This window comes from Penicillium maclennaniae, assembly GCF_028827695.1.
Source record: "Penicillium maclennaniae strain IBT 15551 chromosome Unknown utg000007l:1.0-4884863.0:1.0-4888362.0, whole genome shotgun sequence".
In the NCBI taxonomy this organism is placed as follows: domain Eukaryota; kingdom Fungi; phylum Ascomycota; class Eurotiomycetes; order Eurotiales; family Aspergillaceae; genus Penicillium; species Penicillium maclennaniae.
Genome location: NW_026623219.1, coordinates 504234 through 523169, shown reverse-complemented (window position 1 = coordinate 523169; position 18936 = coordinate 504234). Strand labels below are relative to the sequence as shown.

The window sequence follows — 18936 nt, the reverse complement described above, 5'->3', positions numbered from 1 at the left end:
TCCGCAGGTATCAGAAAAGAGCAAATGCCTGTGCGTCCATGATACGTCGCCCACTTATCAACCCTTCAGGATCAGCGCACGGGCTTGGCGAGGATCGGTACCGAGGACAGTAATGAGATATTCAATGCTGAGAAAGATGTTAGTGAATGACAGATCAAAAGACGGGAACAATATCTTACCTGGCTTCAGAAGCCAGCCGTCGTTTCTCTTCCTGGAACTCCTGCTGACATGCTTCCCACGCAATCGCCCGTTCCTGCGGCAGAACTGTTTTAACGCGAATCTTGAACGTCGCACTGACAGGCCGGTGGTCGGAGGCACGGACCTCGTGTCGGCGATACTCGAGCTGCTTGACGCGGCCGGCTCCACGGTAGAGAATGCGGTCACACCAGGCGGGGGAGCGCTTCTTGTCGCTCGAATCGTACTGGTCAGTACCGACGTCGTATTTATATGTCGGAGCAAAGGTAATAGGGGCTTCATTGAAGCTGCGAAGTCGGAAGCCGGGGTTCTTGCGGCGAGATGCTAGAAGTTGGTCGCGTTCGAGAAGTTTTGAGAGGTTGTTTTGGCGGACAGCGTCAATAATGACATTGCGTGGGATGGAATCAATGCGGTAGTTCAGGTCCCCATTTAAGATACAGATCTCATGGTCCATAATCATGGATCCGTCACCTCCACTGGCGTATTGATTCACCCGTGTGGTAGGACTGGTTTCGGCGGGTAGAGGTTCTGCTTCTAGGATCGCGGCGATGTCGTTGTTACGGTGAGCGGTTTGTGTTTGGCCAGCCGCGAGATGGCAATTGACAAAGCAAATCGAGCTGTCGTCTAGCACGAAGCGGAAGACAAGAGCGCCCTGAAAGTGACAGATTAGAGGCTTGATCTCAAGGACACGAAGAGAGGCGCCACAAACCTTATTGCCATGCAAACCACCCATTCCCCGCTTAATCTCGGAGGCGTTGATGCTCTTGATATTGTGGCGTTCGTTATGTTTGACAAACACACAGGTGAAGAGTCCCACCATGTTGGCAGTGTGGAGAAGCACGTAAGATTCCTCGAGAGGCATACATTCGTGTAAAGTTCGGGTGAGATGGTCAGCCCATACCCGGTACTGCCGGCTCATGTGCTCCTTCTCGCCATTCTCCTTCTTCTTGCTACTCTTCAATAAACTCTCTGTAGAGATGGGTTAGCAGATGTATTCGTAAACAGTGCAGTCAATATACGTACTCGCTGTGATCTTCTTGTTCTCGAGGTCGACAAGTTCTTGGAACCCAAACACCACAATATCGGGAGAGTTCTCTGGTTGAACAGCCTCGCGGATGAAATCAGACGTGCGCAAACTACCAGGGGTTGAAGCACCAGCATTCCAAGTAATTACAGCAGTACGCAATTCGCGGAATTTGCAAAACTCGACATCTCGGTCTTGCATTCGAGCATCTTGTTTATGTTAGCCCCAGTGGAAAATTGGCACAACGAGACCGATAACATACCTAACCAGTCATCCTCCAGCATTCCATCCCATAGACGTATGCAATTGTCAGTGCCAAGGGATGTCACTTGCAAACGGTTGATCGTCCAGACGCTACTCGTGTCCAGCACAAAGTCACATACAGGACTGTCATGCGCGCGCCAGTCCTTTTTCACGGTCCAGGGGTTTGTCCTAGTGTCGTAAACGTAGATCATACCTGTCTTGTAGCCCGCCCACAGATAGTTACCCACAAAGCCGAGACAATTGATCTTGTAAACGCTAACATTGACCACAGCCAGACACGCATAGTCGGTGGACGAGTAAACCGTTACTTTGCCGTCCGCATGACCAAGATACACACGGCCACCGTCCTGAGTGGTATATGTACCACAGGTCACGTCACCCGAATGTTGCAGACCTAATGGGCGCTTGAGGACCTTGAATGTGGAGTCATCACGCGTGCTTGGTCGGTAGATATAAACATATTTGCCTGCTGCCAGCCAAAGTTTATCATCCACCACCATGGAGAATTGGCCACGGGCCACTCGCTCATGGGGACTGTGGTAGCTGTACTGTAAATTGGGAACACCAGTCTCATCTGGCAGCCAGATTAATAACCGGCCCTCATCATCTATAGTCCACATTTCCTTCTTATGGCGTAAGATTTGGATGACTTCTCTGCGAGATGGGTAGGCTCGGCTAGCGACAATGGATTGCGATGCAATGTCGACTTCGTGCAGCTCTCCAGCGCTAGTACCGAGCCATATACGTTTACCCTCATCATCAAGACCATTTCCAGGCTTAAAAGCTAAAGACAAACTCTTCACTGTTTCTCCATGGCCGATGCTGAGAACTTGCTCGCCGGTGGTGAGATCCCAAACGCGGGTCAAGTATCCGGTGGTGCACACATATTTTCCGCATACAGCGAGTAGCCGGGTGTCGTACCGTGTCAAAATCTCCCTGGGTCCTGATTTCAAGAGCGGAGGCCGCCGGTTGGCCTTTGAGGAATCGGGATAATCGGTTCGTGACACCTTAACTTCATCGACAGGAAGTTCTTCTTCTTCTGTATCTGTCCGCACCAGTCGGCGCTCTTGTGATATTGATGATAAATGTGATTCTCGAGGCAAGGACTGCTGTCGCTGGATGCCGCGCTGAATTGGTGCCTCGCCTATAAGAGGGTAAGTAGGAGCAGATCGTGCAATTGGTGTCATCTGGGCTGGGCTAGCTACAGATGCTGGAGAATCTCGCGCAGGGGAGAATCCCCCCCCTGCGAGGAGTCGGCGTAGGTCTTGGAGGAAGACCGGGACGATCAGGAGGATTGTCGCTAGCCTGAAGCCTTTGTGAAGAAAGCGGCGGAGCAGTATACGTTTCCTGGGGCGCGGGCGAAGTCGGCGGAATCTGCACCATGAGAGGTTTAGTGGCCCGTGAAGGCTCAGGAACCGGACGAGTCCGAGAGAAGCCGACTTCTCGAGCATCCTGCCTAGAACAGATAGATGATGCGGGTGGACGTTCATCAAACGAGCGGCGAACCGGAGGCTCAGTCCCAGGCCGTGAAGGCGACGGTCGTGGCTTGCTAGCTGAAACTGGTTTGTTTGAGGGCTTCTCTGGGCTACTGGGAGGAGTGCTGAATGGAGACACATGGCCTTCAGACAAGGTGGGATCAGGCCGAGGAGCTAAGGAGCTTGTATCCGGATGGGAAAACATTGCCGGCTTGGCCGGGATCTTGGGCTTGTCTGCCCGGTTCACCGGCGGTGGCAGTGATGCGCTCTTTAACTTTCGCTCCGATTGCGGGCTAGTGCCATTGGAGCCTGGAGCATTGGGTGAGAGACGCGCAGTAGTCTCTCCCGCTGGACCAGAAGACCCGTATTGCGGCGTCACGGGCCGAGAGGCAGCTGGACCAGCAGAAACAGACTCTCTGGCTCGATGAACTGAGGGTCTAACCATGCGATTATCATCCTGTTGAGCAGTACGTAGCTCCCGCTCAAGGCCCCGCGGCGGCGATTGGGGCGAGTGTACGGTCAAAGTAGGCGCAAGCTGTGGTGACGACTGGTTGAAGTTCACGGAGATGGGCCGGCCATATCGAGCTCCGGGAGATCCGCGAGCTCGTGATTGTTCGCCGTTGGCTTGTTCATTTCGACGTCCCTGTCGTTCGCCAGCCGTTGCGTTCCAGGGAGAATGCGGCCTAGGCAGATCCAAGGAGATGCGGCTTGAAGACCGGGGATCATCGCCGGGTTCGGGGGTTCTCAAGAAGCGCTGGGTAATGTCATGGGGGCCGGTTCCGACAGTGGATTGGCTTTTGCGGTGCGAGAGGTTTTCGAAGTGAGATAGTAAGGAGGACACCGGTCTCCGCTGCATGTCGGGGTTAGTAGGTCCGCGTGCAACATGAAACAAGCCATAGCGTACAGTGGGAGCTTCATCCGCATTCTCCTGATCCATGCCGTTTCCCTCCATAGTCATAGACGTAGATCCTTCGCCGATACCAGCCGGTAGGATCGATCATAAGCTTGATTGCTGGAGCCTGGGAAGGAACTCGTGTCGTGTTGGGGTCAAAAGGTAAAGTTGGGAGTAGGAGTAGGCCAAGGCAGGAAGGTTTGAAATTCGGGGAAAAGACCAAAACAGACAATCAGAAGCGGCGCAGAGGGCCGCGAAACCAAGAAAGAAAGAGAAGTAGAAGAGGGGGTGCAAGTAGAGAGAAGATGAAATAAAGTGGCGGGGAGCGAAAGTGGTGGATCACGGGAGTGGCAGATCAACGTGTTCCTGCGCAACGTCCTTATTCTTTGATTCTCTGGTTACGCGTCAACCCGGCACTCCTTTCTGCGCCATGTGGTAAGTCTTGACCTCGTCTTTCTCTGCAAGCCAGCCCTCTTGACCTAGCACCTCCAAATTTCAAGCCTCCCAAAAAAAAGTTTAGAAGCTAACGACCCCGCAGTAAACACATCCTCAATGCGCAAGTGGCTATTCGCTCCCCTTGCTGTACGTTCTCCGAGACCCCGTGCGTTATGCAGATGCTCACTTGTATATTCTGTCAGGTCGCAAATGGTTCGATTGTGCCGAATGCCACCAAGAACAAGAGTCCCACATGCTGCAGAAGGCTCAGGAGATGGTAAGGCACCACCCTTCCGAGACATAGACTGGGTGGTATGGCAAATGTTAAACGTGTACGGAATAGATCTTTGCATGCAAAAAATGCAAGAAGTGCTTCCGTAAGGATGCTGCTGAGTTTGAGGAGAGGTATGACTACCACACGTTTCTGGGGAAGGGCATGCGTGACTGACATGACTGGGATTCTTAGTGATGAGTTCTGTCCGCACTGCGATAATCACTTCGTCCTCGAAGCCTTGACGCCAAATGCGAGACTGGAAGTGGAGGGTGACGATGCGCGCATGGACAACCGGTACGCTCAAGGGAATCACACGCTCAGGCTTGACCGGAATGCTAACAGTAGCCAGAATGCTCAAGGATGACAGAGTTCGTGGCCACCAAGAAAAGTCCATCTTCCAATTCAAGGATCTCTCAGATCGCATGGGCTAGAGAGGGTGCATTACGTGGATGCAATTTCATGATGTTGACGATCTGATGCTCTTGTGCTTGACTACGATAATCCGGGCCGTTATTTCAAGCGACAGACCGATCTCCGCGATATCGATACCCATATGTTGTACAGTACGGAAAGAACGATGTAGAAATTCGTGGTTTTTAAAGTTCTCATGAAGAAAGAAGACCAGCGCTATAAATTGGCACACATCGTTGAATCGACCTACTCTGCCGACTCGCCGCCCCGGGTCAAAATGGCGGCTGTGGTGGTACCTCCCCGGCTGGTCTTCTTCTTGGCTGCCTCTTCCTGCTTCTCGGTCTCGATGCTCTTGACGTAGGCCTCGATCTGGTCGTCGGGCAGCATCTCTACGCGCTTGCCGGGCGCCATGATGGCCACTTCGATATTCTTGGCGCCGGTCTGCACGACCTCAAGCAATGACTTGATAGTCAGCTGAATGGTCTGCTCCCGGTCCATCTCATCCTGATGATTGCGCTCAAGGAACTCGCGGACAGTCTTGCTAGATCGGCCAATAGCGTTCGCTTTCCTGCTCACGAATAATAATTAGCCATATGGTCTCCATAGGGTATTCTAAAGTCCACGAAGACCTACCAAGCGGAGTAAATGCCAGAAGGCTCGGTTTGGTAAAGGCGCGGTGTGCCGTCGTTCTGGTCGAAGCCAACAACCAGAGTACTAATACCAAATGGGCGTACACCACCGCTCTGTGTATATCTCTGTTGTACGCTTGCAATGTACTTGGTGATGTATTCGATGGTGACGGGGTCCTCGACTGTAAGACGATGGGACTGGGCCTCTAGCCGGGCTTTGTCGATCAGGATGCGGGCATCAGCGTTCAGTCCGGCGAACGCAAGGCAGACGTGGTCATCAACAAGGGCGATCTTCGAGGGGGTAATGCGGGTATCTTGGAGCTTGAGGGCGGAGCGCTTCTCGCAACCGAGGACAACGATGTCTTTTCCTTTGACACCGACGGCACAGGTTCCTGTACATCATTCTCAATTAGCAAGCCGCTCGCCATGAAACAGTGATGGACCCTTCAGTGTCAGGAGATCCAGAGTTGTTATTGTGTGGTCGGGATGAAAGTGGTCTTACCGCGCTTCACGGCCTCCATGGCATATTCCACCTGAAAGACGTGGCCATCGGGACTGGGCCTGGGTTAGACAATGTTCGCTATAGCTGGAGCTCGGGGTCAGTGATCGTACCTGAACACTAGGATGAGTTAGCATGATTTATTCAAGGTCGAGCACTAGAGCAAAGGGAGCTGATGGTTGGGGGGAGCTAGCTGGCTTACCTGATAGAGCTCGGTCGTAGCCGGACATTGTAGCGCAGAAACAAGGGAATCAGATCGAAGATATTAAAGTGCAGGTACAGGAGATCCAGGCGATCGAGGCTGAAGAATGGACGAGGGCGCTGGGAGAACGTGATGGGAGAACGCTACCTTAGCAATGACGAGGTCCGGCGGGCGGTGGACGCGACAGCCTGCGGATGCCTGAAGCGCAGCCTCGCCGTAACATTACCTTTCAACTTTCTCGTATTTACGAGCGAGTCCGATAGACATTCCAATTCCTCAAATCATGGATTGCAGGAATCTGAGTTGAAATAAGCATCTTTTTGTAGTTCTCCAATGTACTATATGGACATGTGGTCGAAGAATATGTGAGAGGTCCCCAAGGTCCGATGCTCGGATATCCTTCAGCATGAACCTAAACCATGCATCTTGTGTAATTTCTGTTCACATAGGGCCAAGATTGCAAGGTATACGCTCAGCTAGTGGTCATTGCCACAAATTACTCGGAAAAGATGAAACAGATTTCCAGACATATACTATTCCCTCGATTGAAGGATGGGAAGCTCCCAGTGAAAGTATCCAAGACCCACCGGGCGAGACAAATACACGAAATGGAATCGAATATGAACAAAACCATCTTTTTGTTGCATTCACAGTGCCTGGCGAAAAAGACATCCACGATGCCGGCGCAAGTAAAGGAAATCCCCCAACACCCCCAACGGAGTCCGAGTCCGAGTCCGAACCATTGTATATCCCATCCGTGAGATCGATCAATACCCTGACTTCTCCGACGCTTGCCATGACCCAACGCAGAAAGGGACGACAAAAGATCTAAAATGCAAAGCAGGTCGAGTGCGCAACCCAGGCTCACAATGCGTTCGCGTCCGAAACCCTCAACAAACAACGGCCAAAATAAACCCAACCCCGGGGTGTCGCCGCCATCCTTGCAATAAAAAGCAGACCAAAAAAAAGACAACCATGAAATAAAACCAAGCTCAGAGATGGAATCAAGGGGATGAGCGGACCCGCTCAATGGAAATAAAACAAAGAATGAAAAACGAAAAAAAAAAAATCAACAGTACGGCGAGGCGAGAAAAAATCCGGAACCATCGACACGCTACCCGCCTGCTCCTTCCAACCCGATGCACCGGAACCGCATGAATCCCTTATACAAATGCGTATCAACGAATATCAACCAACGCATATACCTGCCACAATACAGGGTTGCAATATGGACAACGTAAGTGTGACCGCCCAGTTCGTCGGGCTTTTTGAATAGGTGAAACGCCGCTCCGCACTTAAGCAGGCGACTTGTTGGCGCCGGCACCGTTACGACGAGAATGAGCGTCATCAGAGACGGTCAGGCCGCCTAGACCGGACGACAAGAACGCGAAGGGGTCGCTGGAACCCTCATTACCGTAGAAAGCACCATTGGAGGCACTGGTGGAGGGAACGCCGTGGTCGGCACCGCTGAAAGCCGCCTGGGTGGCAGGGTTGGCGAAGGAAGCAGCGGAGTGAGAGGTGGCCGACGATCCATATCCCGAGTTTACCTGACCCATCTGGGGGGTAAGCTCCAGGGCCGTTGCTCAGCCCACCGGCAGGGAGGGCGTAATTGTTCTGGGGAGCACCAAATTGGCCACTGAAACCACCGAAGCCGCTGGCAGTCGAGGCGAACGGACCGGGTGCGGGAGTGCTCGCCATCGAATTGGGACCCATGTTGAATTGTGATGGGGGGTCCATGGGGAGGGGAAAGCCGAGTCGGCCACCACGGCAGCACCCGAGCGAGGAGCACCACAGCGCAAGCAGTTGATGTTCTTGGCGAAGTTGTGATAACCACATCCTTCGGAGCCACACTTCCAATCACCGGCGCGGAAAGGAACCACGCCACCATTGCCACCCATACCACGAGAGTGGCCCATGCCGTGGCCGTGGCCCATGTGAGGAGGCATCATGTTGGGCGGGCCGTAGCCGTAGCCGTAGCCCATTGGGTCGGGGGTGGCCGCCATGGCGGGGAACGAGCAACGGAAGCAAGCCGTGCGGCGCTGGAAGTTAGAGAAACCGCACGAGGGGCAGGTCCAGTCACCCGGACGAGGACGGTTCTTAGACGGCGGGAAGGGAGTCAAAATCTCAGCAGCCCTGTCCAGAACCCGACTGGAGGAAGGTGAAACTTCAATAGCCTTCTCGTTCAAGGCACGGCCATTCATGCACAGGCTCTCGGCAGCCTCCTCGTGGGACGAGAACACGGCGAAGCCGGTGCCCGTGGGCTTGTGCTGGTCCGGAGTCCGAAGAGTCCAAAAGGCAATTGGCCGACCACCGAATTGAGTGAACCAGCTCTCCAGTTCCGACTGAGTGGTGTCGTGGGGCAGGCCACTGAGGTGAAGGACCTTGCTACGCTCGGCAAGGAAGGCGCGAACATCGGCGTGAGCATCCATTGGACGAGTCAGGATCTCAGGGTGCTCGTGGGGTGGCTGCGACTTGCGGATCAGACCGCGGAGTACCCGAGCGAGAGTAATCGACTCCTCCATGGCGCGGCGCGGCGAAGCGGGGGCCAATGCTTGCAAGTGGAAGGGGAGGTTGTGCTTGATGGGGGCCGAGGACTGAACGGGCTCGACCTCGAGGGCGGCGCAGATGTTAGAAAGGGAGCTGGGACCGAAGGGCAGCGACTCGGGGTGGTGGGTTTGCCAGCGTTGATATTCGGTGCGCAGGTCGAAGGTTCGGGAGTGCTGCAGATATGCGGGCAGAACGACTGCCTTGTCACGAGCCTCGCGGGGCAGCTGTACGCGCAGATCCCACGAATCCAATGTGACAAAGGCAAATTCAAGCTGCTTGCTAGTGAGGTGTTCCTGGGCGAAGGCATCGAATCGGGAGATGGCATCACGGAAAGTACCTGCGGAGCGGACGTGCTCCCATGTGAGGGTAGTCAAGCTCGCTGTAACAAATTGGTCAGCGAAATTGGAAGGCAACGGGGGTTTGTTGGCACAAGCTTACTGCACAGCGGCGTGATAGGAGTGTTGACCGGCTTGACAAGGACGCTTTCACGGTGCAACTATAGAATTGAAGATCATCGTTAGATTTTTTTTTCCTCCCTCGTTGATCGGGAAAACCGGGGACGGAGCAATGTACCTCCTCACAAGTCTTGGAGTCCAAGAGAATCCATCCCAATTCAATCACCTCAGCCGAATCCTTGGTGACATAGACGCCATGTTCGTCACAGGTGGTTGCAACGTGGATGACAATGTAGCGATCCAGCTTCGGAGTGGGTGCTGAAACGGCCGCCATCTCTGACTTGTCGCTGCCAACGGAGCAGCAGGGGGGAGGCCCGGAGGGGAGGAGAAAGGGAGGGGAGGAGAGAGAGAGAAAAAGTCTCTGCAAGGAAGCAGAAGACAAAACACGACAAACAGGGGGTCGTGGCGGAGAGATGGAAAAGAGAAGCCCAAGGAGGGAGAAAGGAGAGAGGGGGGGGGAAGGAAGAAACGAGGCAACTCGGTGGAGATTTTCGGGCTTCACGGGGCGGAGATTGGACCACGGTCTATTTCTACTTCATTTCACCTACTCGCAGGTTCTAGAGTTCAGCCATATGTACAGCTCGTGCAGCTCGGAGCTGACTCTTTCTTTCCCTCTCCTCAATTCCACTCCCCCACCCCCCTCCCCCTAACCTGAGTTCACTTTTGCCCATCCTACCTCTGGGCCGTGTGCAACCCCAACAGTCCATCCCTGTCCGTCTCACGGATTTCGCGCGAGTCGCCGCTAATTAATTCCAGGCCACATTTAGTTTAGCTAGCCTGGGAGACCTCCAGGTAGCAAGGTACCTATGTGAGTATGCGACTGACTTCTGGCATTCCGTAAGTGGGGACCCCTGTCAGAAATCTAGGAATGGGCCCATGCTTGCGAGTCAACTAGGCTGCGACCGAGAGCCGGGGACTCTCCGTCGAAAGTACTTGAACGTAAATATAGGCAAGATAACGTATCTAGAGAATCCCATAGGTAGACAGGAGGATATTCAGACTTCTACCCACGAGTGGTTTGGAAGAACGGGGAGGATAATCACGTGGCGTACCTGACGATAACCGTGGTCACTTCCTTCTGATTCAATGGTTCTTTCATGGAATGCCTCTCTGGTTCATATTGCATTGTTCATAGTGCACCCGCAGCAGGTCCTCAAGATTCAAGTCCTTGGCTACTTGCTTTCCCAGCCTTCATGTTTCGCCTCGGTGCTTTGGCTACAGACCCGACTTGGGAGGGCCAAAGGAGGTCAAGAATTCCGGGGGAATCAGTCAAAACATCTTCGACCGTGTAGAGCCTGTACACCAAACCCCATCCAATCCCGAGAATGAGAATGAAACTCAAATTCCTCCCCTCGGACTCTTGCATCATTAGAACCCGCGTCATCGAGACTTATTCTGCATCTCTTCAGTTCCCGGGGGCCAAAGGCTGCAATCTTACGGGCTACTCATATCCGTCTAATATCATTAGTAATAATATAGCGTATATCTTACTGTGTTGGCACTACATCCTCGACCCGTTGACTCGACATGCTAGATCAAGCCTATTTTCAGGATGTTTGAATAATCTGAAATGACATACTCCACTTAAGTCTGCTGTCACCGCGGCGCTTCGCCATGCTATCAGAATTGGGCCGGAAATGGCGACCGAGCTATTGTTCGCCCGCATAAAACAAAGACATATTGCTGGTCATCACGGTAAAGTCTCCTGAGAATGGTGGTTCATATTTGAAGCGATTGATGCAGATGTTAGTCAGTTTAATTTTGTTCTTTTTACTGTGCTGGGTCAATTGGTTGACTGCCCCCAAGAAACAGCCAGACACCCCAGCGAAGAATTGTACCATTTTCAATCTATCATCAGAAAGAAGGCTTCATAAAGTCAACAAATGTACGAATCCCTTATTTCTCTCAATTTTGAAGTCAAGTCAATCGGAAAGAGCATGGAGAGAAGTAATTGACTGTCAAAGAACCAGTGACCCTGGACGGTCTTGGTTCATATGGGACCATGAGAGGTAGCACTTGGAACTGCCTGGTCGGAACTCCCTGAGCTGAATTGAAAAAAAGGAGATTCCGAGATTTGATCTTTCCCAGGCTCGACACAAGATGTCAGGGTCCTAGTGAAGGTATGCATAAGTGATACGAGGGGGTGACAAGGGAGGTGTAGACGGATTCTTGAAAGAAGTGAAAGTAGCTCGGGAATCCAAGAGAGAGGATTGTAGGATGCTCGGATTGATTCGATGATGTGTTCCCCGACACCAGCGCAGAAGATCTCTTACATTGGCCCCTCTATTCTTTCTAATTTAATCAGTCGTCTCGAAAATGTACGGCTCCCGAAAGAATCTACTTCTTCCTCTTGAGTAGTATTACTGGTCTTTAGAAGCTCTTTGCATTTATGTGAATGCAATATCGAAAGGTGGGATCCGGGTTGTCTTTCTTAGACGTGTCGAAGGCTCAAATGCCACCAAAAAAGCCGTTGCGCCTCAATCAGGCGTTGGCCTCTTTCAACTTCTCACTCCAGAAATCAAGGAAGAGATGTCGATAAGCGATACTGAAACACAAAGAGAACCAAAGAGAACCAGAAATTTACAATCTTTGCCTTGTTAGGGCTATACGGAATTCAGCCATATGAGAGTGTGCAAAAGCATGTTATTTCGTATCAGACACCGCAAGCACGAAATCAACATGGAAAGTCATATACAACCAAAACCAGCCACTAAGTATCGATTATCCATCGATGCCAACCCAAAATCCAGATGCAACTAACGCCATCCTAAAGCCAGACCCGAATATCATCACTCATCAGCCGTCTCTTCTTTGATAATTGTTCCCCGGCTCGTGTCATGGTCGTCCTCTTCTTCTTCTTCTTCCTCCATGATGCTGGGCTCGACGGCAACGCGATTACGAGCAACGCCGCCTTCAACAGTCGGGCGCACACTGCCAGAACGAATTACACTGTCATCTTCATCTTCTTCCATGATAGAGGGCTCCACAGAAACCCCACGGCGATGGGTAGTCGGCTCGACGGAGCGTCGGACACTAGCAGAGCGGACGCTGCCAATGTCACTATCTTCCGTACCAGCACGAGGGCGTACGCTCGCCGCACGAGCATCCTGAGCAACGGCGAGAATCTTCAAAACAGAGTTCTTGGCCTTGACTAAGGCGTTCCTGCTAGATGCCTCAGCAGCAAGACCTTCCTCGATAGTCTCATCAAGCAGCCGCTTGACTTGCTCGGCGAGCTGGACATTGTCTGGCTCAATCTCAACGCCAGTCGCAGTGGCGCTTCGGATGCTAGAACGGAATTGATCTTCGCCCTCGGGAGGACGAGAACTAGCACGAGACGGGACTGTTGGAGCAGCAATAAAGAGTTTGCTTAACATGGAGAATAGCAATTTGCGTTCTTCCTTGTTGCAGCGACTGGTTCCAGCGCTGACGCCCAAGACACGCTCCAGAATATCCTTGACCAGGGCAAGGTGCACCCATCCACAAGCACTTGAGCTAGCGGTGCCCCCTGCCAGAATGCGCTCGCCTCCTAAGCCAACGACTCGGCGCTCATCAGTCCACTCGGCCAGCATGCCGATGACACCGGTCACGAGTGCCTTGATTTCGCGCTCGCCAATGCTCTCGTCAACCTCGCCATCGCTATCCTCCTCAGCCTCAAGCGAATAATGCTCCTCGGCGGCGTTCACGACTGCACGGACCACGGGTACTGCAACCCGCCGCATATGCTGGGTATTTTCCAGTCGTGAATGACAGTAAACGGGGAAGAAGTATGCCAGTGATTGACGAAGGGCAGGGTTTTCTTTCGTGCGAGGGTGGAAGAAAGACACCACAAGGCTCTGCAGCAACGTTTCAACTGCGTTTTGATTATATTCCTGAATGGCGGGGGGGACATTCGGCCCAGTGGGTTCGAAAGTACTGGTAAGCAATAACTTTGACAACGCTGAAGCCGCGCCGGATTGCACGCTTGGGGGAGAGTTTGCTTTGAGTGCACGTGAGAACACTTTAAGCAAAGGCTTCTGGATAGCAGGCGGGGTCACGGTCTCGCCGTCAGACTGAGTCACTGGGGCGAGGAGCGAAGGGTGCGTTGTGATCATGTCGCAAATGATCTGCAATGCGGTGACTTGAAGGCCTTCATGGCCCTTGCTGTAGCAGTGGATGAAAAGAGTCATGTTTTCCTCAGCAAGGTTCTGCAATGGGGATTAATTAGTTAAAGATCTCATCTTGTATGGATTTTAAACCGACCTTGTCGAGAAGACAGCAAAGACCTAAGCAATAGAGACCACGCTCACGGATAGGGGCCTCATGGCTCCGTACTGCGGGAACAACAAGATTGTTCAGCATAGTCACCAGGTTCATGTTCTGCTGCAGGTTTCCTTCAACATTCTGAAGCATGCATTGGGCGATGTGGAGACACTTCATGTTGACCACAATCTCACGAACAATCTTTGCCTTGGCTTCTTCCTTGTTGAAGGGCGTTGGCTCTTCTTCGCCCGGTGTCTCAGACCGGTGTCGGCTGCTCGCGTCGTCGCTGATTTCAGATCTGGCCGACACAAAGCTGTCTTCCGTGGCGATAGTATCATGGACCTCGGCAATGGCTTCTAGAACAACGCTGCAGAATTCGCTTTCGCCTGTGCGATCGGGTCCACAGACACATCGCAATGTCTCCACAGCGAGCTTCGTGCATTCTTCTGGAAGTTCTGGTACAGCCAACGACTCTCTGAGTAGAGAGAACATCTTCCGGCGGCCCACCTCGTCACTGTAATCCAGAGTGATCGCGATGTGCAAGAGTTGCTCCACGACGAATTCCTGCTCTACCGCATCTTCATCATTGGCTTCACTGGAATCCTTTAGTTGCTTTTTCCGTTGCAAAAGCTCAGTCATGTACTTGGAGAGGAAGTAGGCAAGCGCTGTAACTTCAGGCATCTTTTCGTCCGCGAGATCTTCATATTTACCCTCGTTCTCGACGCGGCAGAAATCATTGAATGACCGCAGGAGGAAGGCCGACTCGCCAGTGAGGGATTCCCAGAAAGGCTCGTCAAAGACAACAGCTTCCCGGTAATCAGGACGACCTTCCCAGAAGGCACGCATGGCTTCGTGGGCGATGCCGCTTTCCATTCCAGAGTTGATAACGTCGATTCTTTCCAACAGTTCCAACAGGGCATTCAAGTCAGGAGGCGACCGTTGAGAGTTTCCACCCTCATTCGGGTCGCGGTTGGTTCCAGCACAGTCTTCAACCCAACGGTCACAGAACAATTTACCAGTCGCCTTGCGAACGCTCTCATCGCGATCCCGCAAGCCCCAGCGAAGGAGTTTTTCACGCATAGATAGGGACAGATGGCGGAAATCACCCAGAGTAGGCAATAGACGTGAGTACAATGTACGTCGGGTCGGTGCATCGAGATCGCGAGCTCGTTCGAGAAGGTACGGGAGGGTAACGGGGGAGAGCGGGAGGTTGGTGAGAAGATTCTTTCGGACATCGGCACTTGTGTCATTTTGCATGATGTCCATCAATTTGTCGAGAAGAGCAGAGGAGCTGGCTTCGTTGTCCTCCTCACCCTCGTTGCCGGCTAACCGGGCAAGGCCAAAGACGGCCTGTACACGCACGGCTGACTCCTTATCACGAATTCGCTTCAACAGGCCTTGACGAATTGTGTGGTATAGTTCATCATCGATGGACTCCAGGCAGTTGACGATATGCGCGACAATTTGGGTGGCGCGGAACCGGACCATCTTGTCCTTTGCAGATAGGATGGGCACCAGGAGGTTGATCAAGCTCGCAGTAAGTCGAGCAGTGGGCGTCTCCCTACTCAACTCATCCTCGTCGTCTTCGTTCGAGCTGAAAAGCTCATTGTCCTTTTTCGAATGCATGTGTTATGAAAGTGTCCAAAAATCGCACAATGCGGTCGCCGACGGGCTCAGACTTCTTAATCGGAAGGATGCGAAGCAGGCAACGGCCCACCTCGACGTTGAATTCTGTCTCTGGAACGGTTTCCTCCTCTGGAAGCTCAATTTCTTCTTGATCCTGGTCCTTTCCTTTCTTCTTCCGAACGATGCCACAACTGATTTCTTGCAGTTTGCGCAAGCGGACAACAAGCTTGCGATGTCCAGTTGTTGCTCGCTGGGCATCGGCGAAGATGGCGCAGACATCGCGGCGGAGGTTTGGAGAGGCGGTTGGCAGTGCTGCTTCTTCGGGAATCGCGAACGATGGGGTCACCGAGGGGGGCACGGCCCGCTGAGGGCTGTGCCGACGACCTGCGCGTTGTCGCGGAGGTCGAGCGGGCGGCGACGCGGCCGGGCATTCTGGGTGTTGATATCGAGGCGCAATTAATGAGGGACAGAAAACATGGCAGTCACGAATCCACAGATGAGGCAAGGAGATGTGCGGGCGGTAAACAAACAGCCCAAACGGGGAAGGAGCGATAAGGATCACGTGGTGTGATTAATCAGCCCGGTCATCGGAGCTGCTCGGCCGACTGCATTGAATTGATTGACTTGCATTGCATTACTTTCATTACATTTGTGCAAGATGTTCCGTCAAGGCATTCGTCGCTTTGGCACGACGGCCCTCCGTGCCGCTGAGGGGTCGACTGCTTATTGCAACCGCGTGTCAACGGCGCAAGGCGTCGTCAATGGCCTGACAGAGGGTATGTCTTGAGCTTCGGTACGGCTTTAGCCCTGATTGATCTGACATGTCGCATAGCAATTGGGAACACCCCTCTAATTCGCTTAAAGAAGCTGTCGGAGCAGACTGGCTGCAATATATTGGGCAAGGCGGAGTTCCAGAACCCCGGTGGGAGTGTGAAGGACCGAGCTGCTCTGTTCGTGGTCAAGAACGCTGAAGAGAAGGGACTGCTCAAGCCGGGTGGTACGGTGGTTGAGGGCACCGCCGGAAATACCGGTATTGGTCTAGCCCATGTCTGTCGGTCGAAGGGCTACAAGCTGGTCATTTACATGCCCAACACTCAGTCACAGGGCAAGATTGATCTGCTTCGCCTGCTGGGCGCCGAAGTGTACCCAGTTCCCGCTGTCGCATTCGATAACCCGCAAAATTACAACCACCAGGCGCGCCGGCATGCAGAATCCCTGAGAAAATGCCGTCTGGACCAACCAATTCGACAACATTGCCAACCGCCAGGCGCACATTGAGACTACCGGCCCTGAATTGTGGGCCCAGACCGGCGGCAAGATTGACGCTTTCACTTGCGCTACCGGAACTGGTGGTACCCTGGCTGGTATTACTCGCTATCTCAAGGATACTAGCAATGGCAAAGTCAAGTGTTTCTTGGCCGACCCGCCGGGCAGTGTTTTGCACAGCTACATCCAAAGTGGCGGGAAGCTGACCGACCGCTCTGGTGGCAGTATCACCGAGGGTATTGGCCAGGGCCGTGTCACAGACAACCTGAAGCCTGATATTGACCTACTCGATGGCTCGCTGAATATCAGTGACGAGAAGTCCATTGAGATGGTCTACCGCTGCCTGGATGAAGAAGGCCTGTACCTCGGTGCTAGCTCCGCCCTTAACGTTGTGGCTGCGAAGGAGATTGCTGAGAAGCTGGGCAAGGGTAACACCGTTGTTACCATTCTGTGCGATGGCGCTTACCGTTACGCCGACCGGTTGTTCTCCAACACCTGGCTGGAGAGCAAGAACCTTCGCAGTGCTATTCCCAAGCACCTGGAGAAGTACATTGTGCTGCCCTAGATCTGAAACAATTGTATGAAATGTGAATAAAACTGTACTTTGAGCATACCTCTTCGCTTTACTAGTTTAGCACCTCAGTCATGTAAAAGGATAGGGGCCGTAGGGTCGCCACAAAAGCAGCTCCAGGGTTCGGGTTTCAATGGCCTTCATCTAGAAATGAGCAGTGTAGTCTGAACAGACTGCAAAAATGAGGGTGTTGAACGCAGCAAAGGCTTCAGAGCAAGGATCTTGATGATTGAGTTCTCCATAGAGGATTAATTGTGGTGTCTTCCAGTAGCTGGCATTATCTGCCAACCCACCGGCGCTAGACATGCAGAGCCACTTAGGAAAGACAAGTCTCGCATTTGTCTCTGCGTGAACTTGATGAACCTTTACCTGTGATGATCTTTACCAGCTTCATTGCGGCGACGTTGGCTGCTAGCTCTGAATGTCATGAATGTGAAACCTGCCGCCAGCGATCTGATTCATGGTGAGGTGGAGCAAGTAAATAGGGCATACTGACTGGATTTGGCAATATAGGCAATTATACACACTTACCCATACTCTTTCTCCCTTTCTGCCTTTCTCTGTTTCTCCTTTTCTCTCGGTGTCTTGTTTTGTCTCTCGCGTCCAATTGTAGTCTTTGTCAGATGATAGTTCTTGTGAATTGTAGAAGATTCGCTGACAAAAGACCTGATAGACTTTCCTTTCTCAAAACCTATCCCAGACGTGCATCTGAAACTAGAATTGAGCTCAAGATCAAAATAGAGATCGACCAATGAAACAAGGCCCTTGAAGGGGATGCATACCGGCCGCCAATCAACGACAGTCGCTTGGGATAAAACTTCATCTCGGGATCGCGGATAGCGATGAGATTGGCTACTTCCCCTTCACAATGGCGAATATTCGCCCCACAGGCGGAACCCTCAACATTGTGGTTCTGAAGACCCCCATTCCAAAGATTTTGCCGGGCCTCAACTCCGACTTCGTAAAAGGAAAAAATAAAAAAAAAATACCCGCTCTAGAAAGCCCCCTTGGGCATCACCTACGCCATGTCTCAAGTCGTATATCTCACCGTCGAGCCAGAGACAGTAGACAGGTCCCAAAAGCAGTCTTGGATCCACCCACACTTGATTGAGAGCCTTGATCCCGTCAAAGGCCGTCAATTCCGTGCATCCCATTATATCCCGAAAGGAGCCTGTCTTCTCATCGACCGGCCCTATGCGGTGATTCCCGTCGTTGATGAGCCCGAGGTCAATGAGCACCTGATTTGCAGCAATCCTGCCTGCAATCGTCGAGCTCCTTGCGACAATGGCAGATATCCATGTCTGAATTGTTGCATTCAAGATGTGGTATGGTGCAGCAGCACCTGTAGAGACGCTGATAAGTCTCGACATGACTTTGAATGCGCTTGGCTCAAGAGATATGCAGAGTCAATACGAAGTAAAAGAGGAGAATACGATTTTGGCATGCTTTGGCTGATTGTCCGTCTGCTTGCCTCTCGACATGTGGAACTGCAAGAAAAGACACCTGCCACTGGATCAAAACCTCCATATAAATATGGCTGGGAGGCCATTGACTCGTTGTGCGGATCCGCTGGAACCTGGTCCCATGATCAGGTCAAGTCCTGGACAACTCTTGCGAAGAAGTATCTGAAGCACAGCCCGGCTCTATCCCACGGGTTGAATATGGATCGGATGCTGCATCTGATCTGCCAAGAAGAGGCCAATTCATTCGGTCTCTATCCCAGAGAAACGGGCCATTATCCTCCACCTTGTCCCCGATTGATAGGGGAGAGCAGTTTGCCGCAGCCGTTTATCCTACGGCGGCAATTGCTAATCATTCATGTGTACCAAATGTATGTCTCTCGACTCACCTTATGGAAACATAATTACTGACTCCGTCGAAGATCATTCATAAACCTGATGACGAAGGCCGCATGGTTTTTACCGCATCTCG

At 52.5% G+C, this 18936-nt stretch overlaps 7 protein-coding genes across 7 annotated transcripts; 2 read left to right on the top strand and 5 right to left on the bottom strand.

Annotated features, from left to right (window-relative positions):
* Positions 1-57: 57 nt before the first annotated feature.
* N7477_007403 (putative inositol polyphosphate phosphatase) lies at positions 58-3910 on the bottom strand (the record flags this gene model as incomplete). The annotated part of the gene is made up of 6 exons (XM_056969066.1): positions 58-127; positions 180-1164; positions 1219-1428; positions 1482-2627; positions 2689-3808; positions 3863-3910. 6 exons carry the CDS (start codon positions 3908-3910, stop codon positions 58-60), a joined length of 3579 nt encoding a protein of 1192 aa, XP_056819098.1.
* A 370-nt stretch (positions 3911-4280) lies between these two features.
* N7477_007402 (CHY zinc finger protein) lies at positions 4281-4990 on the top strand (the record flags this gene model as incomplete). Its single annotated transcript, XM_056969065.1, has 6 exons — positions 4281-4285; positions 4389-4432; positions 4489-4562; positions 4629-4690; positions 4752-4853; positions 4909-4990. 6 exons carry the CDS (start codon positions 4281-4283, stop codon positions 4988-4990), a joined length of 369 nt encoding a protein of 122 aa, XP_056819097.1.
* A 226-nt stretch (positions 4991-5216) lies between these two features.
* pre6 (proteasome core particle subunit alpha 4) lies at positions 5217-6328 on the bottom strand (the record flags this gene model as incomplete). The annotated part of the gene is made up of 5 exons (XM_056969064.1): positions 5217-5538; positions 5604-5991; positions 6102-6154; positions 6212-6218; positions 6301-6328. The coding sequence occupies 5 exons, from the start codon at positions 6326-6328 to the stop codon at positions 5217-5219; spliced, it is 798 nt and encodes a 265-aa protein (XP_056819096.1).
* A 1267-nt stretch (positions 6329-7595) lies between these two features.
* N7477_007400 (putative RNA binding protein (Arp)) lies at positions 7596-9576 on the bottom strand (the record flags this gene model as incomplete). Its single annotated transcript, XM_056969063.1, has 4 exons — positions 7596-7856; positions 7893-9226; positions 9286-9343; positions 9421-9576. 4 exons carry the CDS (start codon positions 9574-9576, stop codon positions 7596-7598), a joined length of 1809 nt encoding a protein of 602 aa, XP_056819095.1.
* Positions 9577-12091: 2515 nt separating this feature from the next.
* On the bottom strand, positions 12092-15598 carry N7477_007399 (condensin subunit YCG1; the record flags this gene model as incomplete). The annotated part of the gene is given in 4 exon segments (XM_056969062.1): positions 12092-13486; positions 13542-15152; positions 15196-15538; positions 15549-15598. 4 exon segments carry the CDS (start codon positions 15596-15598, stop codon positions 12092-12094), a joined length of 3399 nt encoding a protein of 1132 aa, XP_056819094.1.
* A 227-nt stretch (positions 15599-15825) lies between these two features.
* N7477_007398 (cysteine synthase A) lies at positions 15826-16998 on the top strand (the record flags this gene model as incomplete). Its single annotated transcript, XM_056969061.1, has 3 exons — positions 15826-15943; positions 16000-16361; positions 16435-16998. 3 exons carry the CDS (start codon positions 15826-15828, stop codon positions 16996-16998), a joined length of 1044 nt encoding a protein of 347 aa, XP_056819093.1.
* A 150-nt stretch (positions 16999-17148) lies between these two features.
* Positions 17149-18374, bottom strand: N7477_007397 (uncharacterized protein; the record flags this gene model as incomplete). Its single annotated transcript, XM_056969060.1, has 4 exons — positions 17149-17302; positions 17536-17718; positions 17787-17917; positions 17994-18374. The coding sequence occupies 4 exons, from the start codon at positions 18372-18374 to the stop codon at positions 17149-17151; spliced, it is 849 nt and encodes a 282-aa protein (XP_056819092.1).
* Positions 18375-18936: the final 562 nt, after the last annotated feature.